This window comes from Heptranchias perlo, chromosome 21, assembly GCF_035084215.1.
Source record: "Heptranchias perlo isolate sHepPer1 chromosome 21, sHepPer1.hap1, whole genome shotgun sequence".
In the NCBI taxonomy this organism is placed as follows: domain Eukaryota; kingdom Metazoa; phylum Chordata; class Chondrichthyes; order Hexanchiformes; family Hexanchidae; genus Heptranchias; species Heptranchias perlo.
In genome coordinates, this window is record NC_090345.1 from 1,787,906 (window position 1) to 1,801,826 (window position 13,921).

Consider the following 13,921-nt stretch of genomic DNA (forward strand, 5'->3'; position numbering starts at 1 on the left):
CTCTGACAGTGCAGCATTCCTTCAGCACTGCCCCTCCGACTGTGCAGCGCTCCCTCAGTACTGACCCTCCGACAGTGCAGCATTCCTTCAGCACTGACCCTCCGACTGTGCAGCGCTCCCTCAGTACTGACCCTCCGACAGTGCAGCGCTCCCTCAGTACTGACCCTCCGACAGTGCAGCGCTCCTTCAGTACTGACCCTCCGACAGTGCAGCGCTCCCTCAGTACTGACCCTCCGACAGTGCAGCGCTCCCTCAGTACTGACCCTCCGACAGTGCAGCGCTCCCTCAGTACTGACCCTCCGACAGTGCAGCGCTCCCTCAGTACTGACCCTCCGACAGTGCAGCGCTCCCTCAGTACTGACCCTCCGACAGTGCAGCGCTCCCTCAGTACTGACCCTCCGACAGTGCAGCGCTCCCTCAGTACTGACCCTCCGACAGTGCAGCGCTCCCTCAGTATTGCTCTGAAGTGTTGGGCTTGATTTTGTGCTCAAGCCTCTGGAGTGGGGCTCGAACCCACGACCTTCTGACTCGGAGGCGAGAGTGCGGACACTGAGACATGGCCGACACCTTTTATTTTCCTTTTTAATTCGGATTTCATTTTCTTCAGGGTTTTGGCTCAGAGTCTCAGTAGCGAATGGTTGAGTCCACTACAAATCTCTGTGGTCAGTTCCTGCAGTAACCATGGCAACAGTCGGTCACCAATACCAGAACTTTAAATCAACATAGACAAAAACTGCAGCCTTGCCACAGTGGACTTGTACTGACTAACGGGGAACCCTCGGGTGACGGGAGTACCTGTTGGGTGACGGGAGGACCCCCCGGGTAACACCCTGGTCATTCTTCATCAGTGAGCCAAGAGAATGACTGTCAACGGGATGCTCAACTGTGTGGGCGTCACAGCCCAATCCTATCCTCACCCATCTCACACACTGACACACTTTCCAGCAGGAGCCCTGGGTACTGATTAGGGGCAGGAGCATTGGCTGATCTCCCCTCCCTGGGCCCAGGGAATCCCGCATAGCCCCTGGGAATCTCGCCTCTCTTACCTCTCAGGTATTCCTCGTACGCTGTCCTGTTCCCATTGAACACTTTCTCCCAATCAAACACAAGATGGTCGGTTGCCCCAGGGACCCCTGAGCGTCGGGACGAGCTGTGTGATGTGTGCACAGTCCAACCGTTATCTACAAGAGGACAATGTTAAACTGGTTACAAGGACAGCAGTGTCAAACTGTTTAACGTGCGACGTACTGTGGTGGTGGAGCTGGTCCCTTTAAGGAATGGAGTTATCAAGGACAGTCAGCGTGGATTTGTTAAGGGGAGGTCCTGTCTGACTAAATTGATTGAATTGTTTGAGGAGGTAACAAGGAGGGTCGATGAGGGTAGCACATTTGATGTAGTCTACATGGATTTTAGTAAGGCTTTTGACAAGGTCCCACATGGCAGACTGGTCAAAAAGGTAAAAGCCCATGGGATCCAAGGGAAAGTGGCAAGTTGGATCCAAAATTGGCTCAGTGGCAGGAAGCAAAGGGTAATGGTCAACGGGTGTTTTTGTGACTGGAAGGCTGTTTCCAGTGGGGTTCCGCAGGGCTCAGTACTGGGTCCCTTGGTTTTTGTGATATGTATTAATGATTTGGACTTAAATGTAGGGGGCTTGATTGAGAAGTTTGCAGATGATACAAAAATTGGCCGTGTGGTTGATAGTGAGGAGGAAAGCTGTAGACTGCAGGAAGATATCAATGGACTGGTCAGGTGGGCAGAAAAGTGGCAAATGGAATTCAATCTGGAGAAGTGTGAGGTAATGCATTTGGGGAGGGAAAACAAGGCAAGGGAATACACAATAAATGGGAGGATACTGAGAGGTGTAGAGGAAGTGAGGGACCTTGGAGTGCATGTCCACAGATCCCTGAAGGTAGCAGGACACGTAGATAAGGTGGTTAAGAAGGCATACGGGATACTTTCCTTTATTAGCCGAGGTATAGAATATAAGAGCAGGGAGGTTATGCTGAAACCGTATAAAACACTGGTTAGGCCACAGCTTGTGTACTGCGTACAGTTCTGGTCACCACATTACAGGAAGGATATAATTGCACTAGAGAGGGTACAGAGGAGATTTACGAGGATGTTGCCAGGACTGGAGAATTTTAGCTATGAGGAAAGATTGGATAGGCTGGGGTTGTTCTCTTTGGAACTGAGGAGGCTGAGGGGAGATTTAATTGAGGTGTATAAAATTATGAGGGGCCTAGATAGAGTTGATAGGAAGGACCTATTTCCCTAGAGGTCAATAACCAGGGGGCATAGATTTAAAGTGATTGGCAGAAGGATTAGAGGGGAGCTGAGGAGAAATCTTTTCACCCAGAGGGTGGTGGGGGTCTGAAACTCACTGCCTGAAAGGGTGGTAGAGGCAGAAACCCTCAACTCATTTAAAAAGTACTTGGATGTGCACCTGAAGTGCCGTAACCTACAGGGCTACGGACCAAGTGCTGGAAAGTGGGATTAGGCTGGGTGGCTCATTTTCAGCCAGCGCGAACACGATGGGCCGAATGGCCTTCTGTGCTGTAAATTTTCTAATATTCTAAGGACACAAAGTGTAATTGTTGTTAAGTAAACAAGTTCAGGTCATTTGGAGTTTAATTGTTTGGTCAGGGAACTGTGCAAATTGGAATCTTCCCGTCAGTTTCAGGCCGGAGGTCAGAGGTGTCCCGCACGGCCCCTGGGAATTTCCGCACGGCCCCTGGGAATTTCCGCACGGCCCCTGGGAATTTCCGCACGGCCCCTGGGAATTTCCGCACGGCCCCTGGGAATTTCCGCACGGCCCCAGGGAATTTCCGCACGGCCCCAGGGAATCTCGCCTCTCTTACCTCTCAGGTATTCCTCGTACGCCGTCCTGTTCCCATTGAACACTTTCTCCCAATCAAACACGAGATGGTCGGTTGCCCCAGGGACCCCCGAGTGTCGGGACGAGCTTTGTGATGTGTGCACAGTCCAACCCTTATCTACAAGAGGACAATGTTAAACTGGTTACAAGGACAGCAGTGTCAAACTGTTTAACGTGCGACGTACTGTGGTGGTGGAGCTGGTCCCTTTAAGGACACAAAGTGTAATTGTTGTTAAGTAAACAAGTTCAGGTCATTTGAAGTTTAATTGTTTGGTCGGAGAACTGTGCAAATTGGAAGGTTCCCGTCAGTTTCAGGCCAGAGGTTAGAGGTGTCCCGCACAGCCCCTGGGAATCCCGCCTCTCTTACCTCTCAGGTATTCCTCGTACGCCGTCCTGTTCCCATTGAACACTTTCTCCCAATCAAACATGGGATGGTTGGTTGCCCCAGGGACCCCTGAGCGTCGGGACGAGCCGTGATATGTCCAACCGTTATCTAGAAGAGGACAATGTTGCAAAGCATTTACTCGGTGATATGGTAAGTTGGATGATGGGCTGTTTTATAAGGACAGCACAGGAGATACACTTGTCTTTATCAAAGTCTGGTACAAGGAGAAATAAAGGAAAAAGAGGGAGGGAGGGAGGAAGGGAACACTTGCATTTATATAGAGCCTTTCACGACCTCAGGACATCCCAAAGTGCTTTGCAGCCAATGAAGTACTTTTGAAGTGTAGTCACTGTTGTAAGGTAGGAAATGCGGCAGCCAAATTGCGCACAGCAAGATCCCACAAACAGCAATGAGATAATGATCAGATAATCTGTTTTAGGTGTTGGTTAAGAGATAAATATTGGCCAGGACACCGGGAAGAACTCCCCTGCTCTTCTTCGAATAGTTGCCGTGGGATCTTTTACATCCACCTTAGAGGACAGACGGGGCCTCGATTTAACGACTCATCCAAAAGACGGCACCTCCGACACTGCAGCACTCCCTCAGTGTCGCACTGGGAGTGTCAGCCTGGATTATGGGCTCAAGTCTCTGGAGTGGGGCTCGAACCCACATCCTTCTGACTCAGAGGCGAGAGTGCTACCCACTGAGACTCACAATCAACATCTTTAGACAGCAGATCGTGCAGGGGTGAAATTAAAAAGGAAATTAGGAAAGCAAAGAGGGGGCATGGAAAAATACCGGCAAGTAAAATTAAGGAAAACCCAAAAATGCTTTATATACATAAACAGCAAGGGAATAACTAAGGAAGGAGTAGGGCCTATTAGAGACCAAAAAGGTAACCTATGTGTGGAGGCACAAGATGTGGGTGTGGTTCTTAATGAATACTTTGCGTCTGTCTTCGCAAAGGAGAGGGACGATGCAGAGATTGTAGTTAAGGAGGAGGAGTGTGAAATATTGGATGGGATAAACATAGTGAGAGAGGAAGTATTAAGGGGTTTAGCATTTTTGAAAGTAGATAATACGCCAGGCCCAGATGAAATGTATCCCAGGCTTTAAAAGATGCAAGGGAGGAAATAGCGGAGGCTCTGACCATCATTTTCCAATCCTCCCTGGTTACAGGCGTGGTGCCGGAGGATTGGAGGACTGCTAACATTGTACCATTGTTTAAAAAGGGAGAAAAGGATAGACCGAGTAATTATAGGCCGATCAGTCTAACCTCGGTGGTGGGCAAATTATTGGAATCAATTCTGAGGGACAGCATAAATCGTCATTTAGAAAGGCACGGGTTAATCAAGGACAGTCAGCATGGATTTGTTAAGGGAAGGTCGTGTCTGACTAACTTGAGTGAATTTTTTGAGAAGGGTCGATGAGGATAGCATGTTTGATGTAGTCTACATGGATTTTAGCAAGGCTTTTGACAAGGTCCAACATAGCAGATTGGTCAAAAAAGTAAAAGCCCATGGGATCCAAGGGAAAGTGGCAAGTTGGATCTAAAATTGGCTCAGTGGCAGGAAGCAAAGGGTAATGGTCAATGGGTGTTTTTGTGACTGGAAGGCTGTTTCCAGTGGGGTTCCGCAGGGCTCAGTACTGGGTCCCTTGCTTTTTGTGGTATATTTTAATGATTTAGACCTAAATGTAGGGGGCATGATTAAGAAGTTTGCAGATGTTACAAAAATTGGCCGTGTGGTAGATAGTGAGGAGGAAAGCTGTAGACTGCAGGAAGATATCAATGGACTGGTCAGGTGGGCAGAAAAGTGGCAAATAGAATTCAATCTGGAGAAGTGTGAGGTAATGCATTTGGGGAGGGCAAACAAGGCAAGGGAATACACAATAAATGGGAGGATACTGAGAGGTGTAGAGGAACTTGAAGTGCATGTCCACAGATCCCTGAAGGTAGCAGGGCAGGTAGATAAGGTGGTTAAGCAGGCATACGGGATACTTTCCTTTATTAGCCGATGCACAGAGTATAAGCCATGATGTAGAGATGCCGGTGATGGACTGGGGTGGACAAATGTAAGAAGTCGCACAACACCAGGTTATAGTCCAACAGCTTTATTTGAAATCACAAGCTTTCGGAGCTTTGCTCCTTCATCAGGTGACGAAGGAGCAAAGCTCCGAAAGCTTGTGATTTCAAATAAAGCTGTTGGACTATAACCTGGTGTTATACGACTCCTTACAGAATATAAGAGCAGGGAGATTATGCTAGAACTGTACAAAACACTATTAGGCCACAGCTTGAGTACTGCGTACAGTTCTGGTCACCACATTATAGGAAAGATGTAATTGCACTAGAGAGGGTACAGAGGAGATTTACAAGGATGTTGCCAGGACTGGAGAATTTTAGCTATGAGGAAAGATTGGATAGGCTGGGGTTGTTTTCTTTGGAACAGAGGAGGCTGAGGGGAGATTTAATTGAGGTGTATAAAATTATGAGGGGCCTAGATAGAGTGGGTAGGAAGGACCTATTTCCCTTAGCAAAGAGGTCAATAACCAGGGGGCATATATTTAAGATGATTGGTAGAAGGATTAGAGGGGAGCTGAGGAAAATATCTCTCACCCAGAGGGTGGTGGGGGTCTGGAACTCACTGCCTGAAAGGGTGGTAGAGGCAGAAACCCCCAACTCATTTAAAAAATACCTGGATGTGCACCTGAAGTGCCGTAACCTGCAGGGCTACGGAACAAGTGCTGGAAAGTGGGATCAAGCTGGATAGCTCTTTTTCGACCGGCACAGACACGATGGGCCAAATGGCCTCCTTCTGTGCCGTAAATTTTTCTATGTTTCTATCACAAGCAAAACAATTCATGTTTACAAGATTTTGCAGGGAAAAATGAACATAAGAAAGAAGAGCAGGAGTGGGCCATATGGCCCCTCGAGCCTGCTCCGCCATTCAATCAGATCATGGCTGATCTTCGACCTCAACTCCACTTCCCCGCCCGATCCCCATATCCCTTGATTTCCCCCAGAGTCCAGAAATCTGTTGATCTCAGCCTTGAATATATACAACGACTGAGCATCCACAGCCCACATCCACAAACTGACATAATTAATTCAGGCAAATGATTCCCTGTGATTTAGTCTTCAAATCCCAGAGAGCACCAATTTAAAATGAGGGAGTTAGGAGTAGGACGGGAAGTCAGGCAAACTTCATCACTCAAAGGGGAATCGAGTTGTGAAATATGTAAGTTACCAGGGAAGGAATTTGGTCAGTGTAAATGGGGTCAAGGGTCAATTAGCTGTGTTTCTGGGGAAAGAGAGCATTGATGGATATAGTGGGATTGAGGGATATGGGGAGAAGGTGGGTGGGTGGGATTGAGGGATACGGGGAGAAGGTGGGATAGTGGGATTGAGGGATATGGGGAGAAGGTGGGATAGTGGGATTGAGGGATATGGGGAGAAGGTGGGTGGGTGAGATTGAGGGATATGGGGAGAAGGTGGGATAGTGGGATTGAGGGATATGGGGAGAAGGTGGGTGGGTGGGATTGAGGGATATGGGGAGAAGGTGGGTGGGTGGGTGGGTGGGATTGAGGGATATGGGGAGAAGGTGGGTGGGTGGGTGGGTGGGATTGAGGGATATGGGGAGAAGGTGAGTGGGTGGGGTTGAGGGATATTGGGAGAAGGTGGGTGGGATTGAGGGATATAGGGAGAAGGTGGGTGGGTGGGATTGAGGGATATGGGGAGAAGGTGGGTGGGTGGGATTGAGGGATATGGGGAGAAGGTGGGATAGTGGGATTGAGGGATATGGGGAGAAGGTGGGATAGTGGGATTGAGGGATATGGGGAGAAGGTGGGTGGGTGGGATTGAGGGATATGGGGAGAAGGTGGGTGGGTGAGATTGAGGGATATGGGGAGAAGGTGGGTGGGTGGGGTTGAGGGATATGGGGAGAAGGTGGGTGGGTGGGATTGAGGGATATGGGGAGAAGGTGGGTGGGTGGGGTTGAGGGATATGGGGAGAAAGTGAGTAGGTGGGATTGAGGGATATGGGGAGAAGGTGGGTGGGTGGGATTGAGGGATATGGGGAGAAGGTGGGATAGTGGGATTGAGGGATATGGGGAGAAGGTGGGTGGGTGGGGTTGAGGGATATGAGGAGAAGGTGGGTGGGTGGGATTGAGGGATATGGGGAGAAGGTGGGTGGGTGGGATTGAGGGATATGGGGAGAAGGTGGGATAGTGGGATTGAGGGATATGGGGAGAAGGTGGGTGGGTGGGGTTGAGGGATATGGGGAGAAGGTGGGTGGGTGGGATTGAGGGATATGGGGAGAAGGTGAGTGGGTGGGGTTGAGGGATATGGGGAGAAGGTGGGTGGGTGGGATTGAGGGATATTGGGAGAAGGTGGGTGGGGTTGAGGGATATGGGGAGAAGGTGGGTGGGTGGGGTTGAGGGATATTGGGAGAAGGTGGGTGGGGTTGAGGGATATGGGGAGAAGGTGGGTGGGTGGGGTTGAGGGATATGGGGAGAAGGTGAGTGGGTGGGGTTGAGGGATATGGGGAGAAGGTGAGTGGGTGGGGTTGAGGGATATGGGGAGTGGGTGGGTGGGGTTGAGGGATATGGGGAGAAGGTGGGTGGGGTTGAGGGATATGGGGAGAAGGTGGGTGGGGTTGAGGGATATGGGGAGAAGGTGAGTGGGTGGGGTTGAGGGATATGGGGAGAAGGTGGGTGGGTGGGGTTGAGGGATATGGGGAGAAGGTGGGTGGGTGGGGTTGAGGGATATGGGGAGTGGGTGGGTGGGGTTGAGGGATATGGGGAGAAGGTGGGTGGGTGGGGTTGAGGGATATGGGGAGAAGGTGGGTGGGTGGGGTTGAGGGATATGGGGAGAAGGTGGGTGGGTGGGGTTGAGGGATATGGGGAGAAGGTGGGTGGGTGGGATTGAGGGATATGGGGAGAAGGTGGGTGGGTGAGATTGAGGGATATGGGGAGAAGGTGGGTGGGTGGGGTTGAGGGATATGGGGAGAAGGTGGGTGGGTGGGATTGAGGGATATGGGGAGAAGGTGGGTGGGTGGGATTGAGGGATATGGGGAGAAGGTGGGTGGGTGGGATTGAGGGATATGGGGAGAAGGTGAGTGGGTGGGGTTGAGGGATATGGGGAGAAGGTGGGTGGGTGGGATTGAGGGATTTGGGGAGAAGGTGAGTGGGTGGGGTTGAGGGATATGGGGAGAAGGTGGGTGGGGTTGAGGGATATGGGGAGAAGGTGGGTAGGTGGGATTGAGGGATATGGGGAGAAGGTGGGTGGGTGGGGTTGAGGGATATGGGGAGAAGGTGGGAGTGAAGGATACAGTGAGACGGTCTAATGGCCTTTTCCCGTTTCTCTTATATATTTATTTATATCATATTTATATATTTATTTATATTTGAGATATTACAGTGGAATTTTAGTTTCCGGCTCTGCCCTGCCCCTGGGATTTCAGTCCCGTCACTCTGGAAACATTTGCCGAAATGGCCATTAAAGTGGGAGAGGGGAAGCCCGGTGATTGGTCATCAGATCCCAGGGACCCATCTCTCTGGCAGTGCTCTGCTCTGCGGGACCTCCTAACAGTTCGATAACTCGAGCCATAGCAACTCGGGTAAAAGACAATTAACAGCGTCCCCATCGATTGTTTACTGTGCTCAACGCTTCAAACACTCACCTCCCTCAGCTTGGGCTGTCCCTCGCTCTCGGTCCACTTCTCCCAGACCACCTCCATGAGCTTAAGTAAAGGAAAGGAGAGAGAGAAATTAGAACCACTTTCTCCTATGACGGTGAAGGTAGCTTCAAGATTCGGGAACTGGAGAGAAAACATGGACATTGGGAGCAGTGGAGCGAGGGGAGAGGAGAGAGGAGCAAAGAGAGGGGGGAGAGAAGAGGGGGGAGAGAAGAGAGAGGAGAGAAGCAAGGAAAGGAGGGAGAAGAGCGAAGAGAGGGGGGAGAGGAGAAAGGTGCGAAGAGAGGGAGGAGAGGAGGGAGAGGGGAGAGGAGCGAAGGGAGAGGGGAGAGGAGCGAAGGGAGAGGGGGGAGGGGAGAGGAGCAAGGGGAGAGAAGCGAGGGGAGAGGAGCGAGTGGAGAAAGGAGCGCTGAGAGAGGAGTGAGAAGCGAAGAGAGGGGAGAGGAGCATGGAGAGGAGGGACAAGAGCGAAGAGAGGGGGAGAGGGGAGAGGAGCGAAGGGAGAGAGGGGAAAGGAGAGGAGCGAGGGGAGAGGGGAGAGGAGCAAAGGGAGAGAGGGGAGAGGAGCTCAGGGAGGGAGGGGAGAGGAGAGAAAGGAGAGGAGCGAGGGGAGGGGAGAGGAGAGAGAAGCGAAGGGAGAGGGGAGAGGAGCGAAGGGAGAGGGGAGAGAAGCGAGGGGAGAGGAGCGAAGAGTGAGGGGAGAGGAGAGGAGCGAGAGAGGGGAGAGGAGCAAAGGGCGAGGGGAGAGGAGAGGAGCGAAGAGTGAGGGGAGAGGAGCGAAGGGAGAGGGGAGAGGAGCAAAGAGTGAGGGGAGAGGAGTGAGGAGAGAGGAGAGTTAAAGTCCACAGTCTCCGTCCGCAGGGTTAGCGATTTCCAGACCCAGCCCCTCCTCTCATCCCTACACACTGGCACACAGACACCCATAGAACCATAGAAACCCTCACACAGAGACTCGCGCGTGACACAAAGACACACGTGGGCCAGGATGTTAATATGTCGGCGGGATGTCAGCAGCGGGGGCGGGTGGGGGGTCAATTGGCGTGTGGGAAACCCTCAAAAAAATCCCTACGTCTCCCCATGCGATCGCGACCTATTTGATGACTCTCAACATGGCTTCCGGGTTTGTCATCTGAACACTGCGCAGCGAGCGGACTGCGCACCCGCACGACTTGCTGTCAGCTGGAATATTTAAAGGGCCACTGATGCAATGGCTTTGTTGGAGAAAGGAGGATTTGCAAATAATGGAGCATCAAAGAAGCAAGCCTGCCCCCAAATTTAGTGACTCCTCACTTGAGGTGCTGTTGGCCAGGGTGAAGAGGAGGAGGAGGAGGGAAATATTCTCTGGTGACTGAACTTTAACATCCATCACACAAAACATGAATTGCTGTTGATGATTGACCTGTTGCACACTTCAGTATGCTCATCACAACATCAACACTGTGATGATTCTTAATATTAACTTGTGTTCTCCTCCAGGCCCTTCAAGGACTGAAGTGATGGAAGAGGGCGATTCCACAGAGGAGCTCCCTGCCACTGAGGGTGTCCGGTCACGTCTTAGTGCTCCTTCCACCAGCGCAGATACTCACACCTCGGTGGGTGTCCTAGTCGTGAGTTAGTTGCGTTGTCACCTGGTGAGTCAACACACACAAGTGAGCACAAGCAGACATTGGTGACAGGAGCAGCTATGGAGAGTCCGCATTGGTGGGCGCACTCCTCTCCAGGCTCTGCTCAGCTGGACGCAGATGCTAAACCCCAGAGGCCATCCTTTAAAAGGAGAATGATCGAGGGACAGCAGCACATTTGCGAGGTACTGGAACAGGTGCCACACACACTCTCCACAACAGTGCAGAGGATGGAGGAGTCCAACTCCAGCATTAGTGGACTAGTGCACAAATGAGTCCATTCAGCCCCTGACAACGGTCATTCGGTCTCAGGGTGAACTACATTCTGCCGCCTTAAACAGTCTAACAATACTTTAGCTGTGGCCTTCCAAGGCATCACACATGTCTTCCAAACTGTTGTCCAGCAGAGCGAGAGTGGTAGGAGCGATGTGCCCTGGTCCAGGGGAGGGATGATGATGAAAAGGGACATGGAAGTGGGGACGCCACTCAAAGCGTTCCCAAGTCTCACCCGTTGCCCCCCCCCCACCCCCCCCCCCAACCAGTACCTGCAATGCTGCCTCCTCTCCAGGTGGCCAAGTCTGCCCCTGCACAGGTGCAGGTGGAGCAGTCTTTGGCGGGGCCCTCACGGGACGTAGGCCCAAAACATTTCAACAGTCAGGGCATGAACAAGAGCAACCTGCCACTACCTCTGCTGCAGCCACAGGGGATGCACCACGTAGAAGTAGTCGGAAGAGAAAGGCGAAGGTTTTGTGATCACAAAGGGTACGCACAAGGATGTTTAACAGACTGTCATGTTTTTCATTTCTCTTTGTTTTTTGTTCTATGCACATTAAATGTTATGATTCTCAACAACACGGCCATGTCTTGCCCATTCTTGGGTCCCTTTGGTGATAACACACTTTCATGTGCTTCATCGTGAACAACGAGCCTTGCTGCATCCAGTGGGTGCGTTTACATTGGTTGTATGTGTGGCTGTAGGAATGTTTTGTGTGGGGGGGATGTCTGGTGTTGGCCGTGCTCGTTCCAGGTGGACATCCTCACTTTGCATATCTCCTTAGGAGAACCTATCAGATATTAGTGCCTCCCTGGCATGACGAGCAGCCAGTTGAGCCACTGCTCTGCCCATTCTCTGCCTCCTCCTCCTCCTCCTCCTCCTCTGCCTCCTCTGCAATGTTAATGGCAGATGTGAATGCTTTGTGAGCGCATGGGCCCTCGTGCATCGGTAACCCTCTCTGTTGAACAATGTTATGCAGGACGCAACAGACAACTATAATTCTACCCACTCTCGCTGGTGCATACTAAAGGGTGCCCCCAGATCGATCGAGGCACCAAAACCGCTTCTTAAGCAGCCCTATGGCATGTTCAATTACACACCTGGTGGTGGTGTGACTATCATTGTACCGCTGCTGTGCCTCGCTGGTGGGGTTTCTCAGAGGTGTCATGAGCCACGTCTGCAGGGGGTATCCATTGTCTCCGAGGAGCCAGCCCCTAAGTCTGTTTGGGGAGTGGAAGAGGGCCGGAATGTTGGATTCTTGCAGAATGAAGGAATCGTGGTAGCTGCCAGCGAATCTGGCTCACACCTGCAGAAATCTTTTCGGGTGGTCGCAAAAGAGTTGCACATTGATAGAGTGAGAACCCTTTCAGTTGATGAACAGTCCTGGCTCATGTGGAGGTGCTTGGATTGCTACGTGTGCGCAATCAATGGCACCCTGTACCCGTGGGAAGCCAGCCAGAGAGTGGAAACCCACTGCCCTCTCAGTCTGGCTGAGGTCGTCAATGGGAAAGTTGACGTATTGGAATGTCCTGCGAAACAATCCATCTGTCACCTGTCGTATACACTTGTGAGCAGATGACTGAGACTCTGGTGATGTCACCGGTGGCGCCTTGGAGGCGAAGAAATTGAGGGCAGTGGTGACTTCAACTGCCATGGGCAATGCGATGCCACCAGGCCCAGCCGGGAGCAGCTCAGCATGAAGGAGCGCGCAGATATCTGCGACCACCTGGTGACTCACTCTGAGCCTTTGTTGGCACTACTCCTCAGAGAGGTCAAGGAAGCTCAGCCTGTGTCTGTAGACCCTCCGACGTGGGTAGTGCCTCTTGCGACGTCAGGTCCTCGGTTGTTCCCCTCTCTGCAGGTCCTTGTGGCGCACCTGTACGCAGTGCCTGGCGAGGATGCTGATGTTCCTCCTCTTCAGATGTACTGGTGAATGCAGCCATTGTGCCTCCCATCCTGATGTTGTCCGTTTGAGGGGGTCCAAAAAAATATATATGTCTGAACACAAGAATTCTTAGTGCTAACAAAGAACTCCCAGCCAAAAGTTTGTCTGAGAGAACTGATTGCCGTGCTGCAAAAACTCACCTTTTATCCCCATCTGTCAAACAGGGATTTAAATGGCCAGCGGCTGCAATCCGCCTTCATTTCTATGGCGTCTTTCAGACACCACGGGAAACATGTTGAGGCAGGGTTAAAATCGTGTCCCTATCATGGAATCATAGAAAGGTTACAGCATGGAAGGAGGCCGTTCGGCCCATCGAGTCCATGCCGTCTCTATGCAAGGTAATTTAACTACGTTAATTCATTGTTTAATTAGCGGCCCGCCAGCTTTGATTGCCGGCAAGACTTCCGGCTTTCTGATCCATGCACCCAGATGCTCTGGGTCGTACGCGGTTTTTGGCGGGTTGGAGCCGGGATTCCTCCCCGCCCTGAACCCACCCAGACTTGGCAGTTAAAATCTCGGACACAGACACACCTGGACACAGACACAAACACACACAGACACACCCGGACATAGACACACCCGGACACAGACACAAACACACACAGACACAAACACACACAGACACAAACACACACAGACACAAACACACACAGAGACACCCGGACACAGACACACCCGGACACAGACACAGACACACCCGGACACAGACACACCCGGACACAGACACACCCGGACACAGACACACCCGGACACAGACACAAACACACACAGACACACCCGGACACAGACACACCCGGACACAGACACACCCGGACACAGACACAAACACACACAGACACACCCGGACACAGACACACCCGGACACAGACACACCCGGACACAGACACACCCGGACACAGACACAAACACACACAGACACACCCGGACACAGACACACCCGGACACAGACACAAACACACACAGACACACCCGGACACAGACACACCCGGACACAGACACACCCGGACACAGACACAAACACACACAGACACACCCGGACACAGACACACCCGGACACAGACACACCCGGACACAGACAGACAGTCTCACACACACTCACAGACACAGGGACACACTCACTCACAG

General features: G+C 51.7%; 1 protein-coding gene across 3 annotated transcripts in view; it reads right to left on the reverse strand.

Moving 5' to 3' along the window:
• Positions 1 to 13,921, reverse strand: part of LOC137339904 (collagen alpha-1(XVII) chain-like) — a 148,823-nt gene that overhangs the window by 7,714 nt on the left and 127,188 nt on the right. For all 3 annotated transcript variants that reach the window (XM_068001961.1, XM_068001963.1, XM_068001960.1), the window contains 4 exons: positions 8,941 to 9,000; positions 3,243 to 3,368; positions 2,859 to 2,993; positions 1,047 to 1,181 (listed from right to left, as the gene is read on the reverse strand). In XM_068001961.1, coding sequence (XP_067858062.1) covers positions 1,047 to 1,181; positions 2,859 to 2,993; positions 3,243 to 3,368; positions 8,941 to 9,000 — 456 coding nt within the window. The remainder of the gene's footprint in view (positions 1 to 1,046; positions 1,182 to 2,858; positions 2,994 to 3,242; positions 3,369 to 8,940; positions 9,001 to 13,921) is intronic.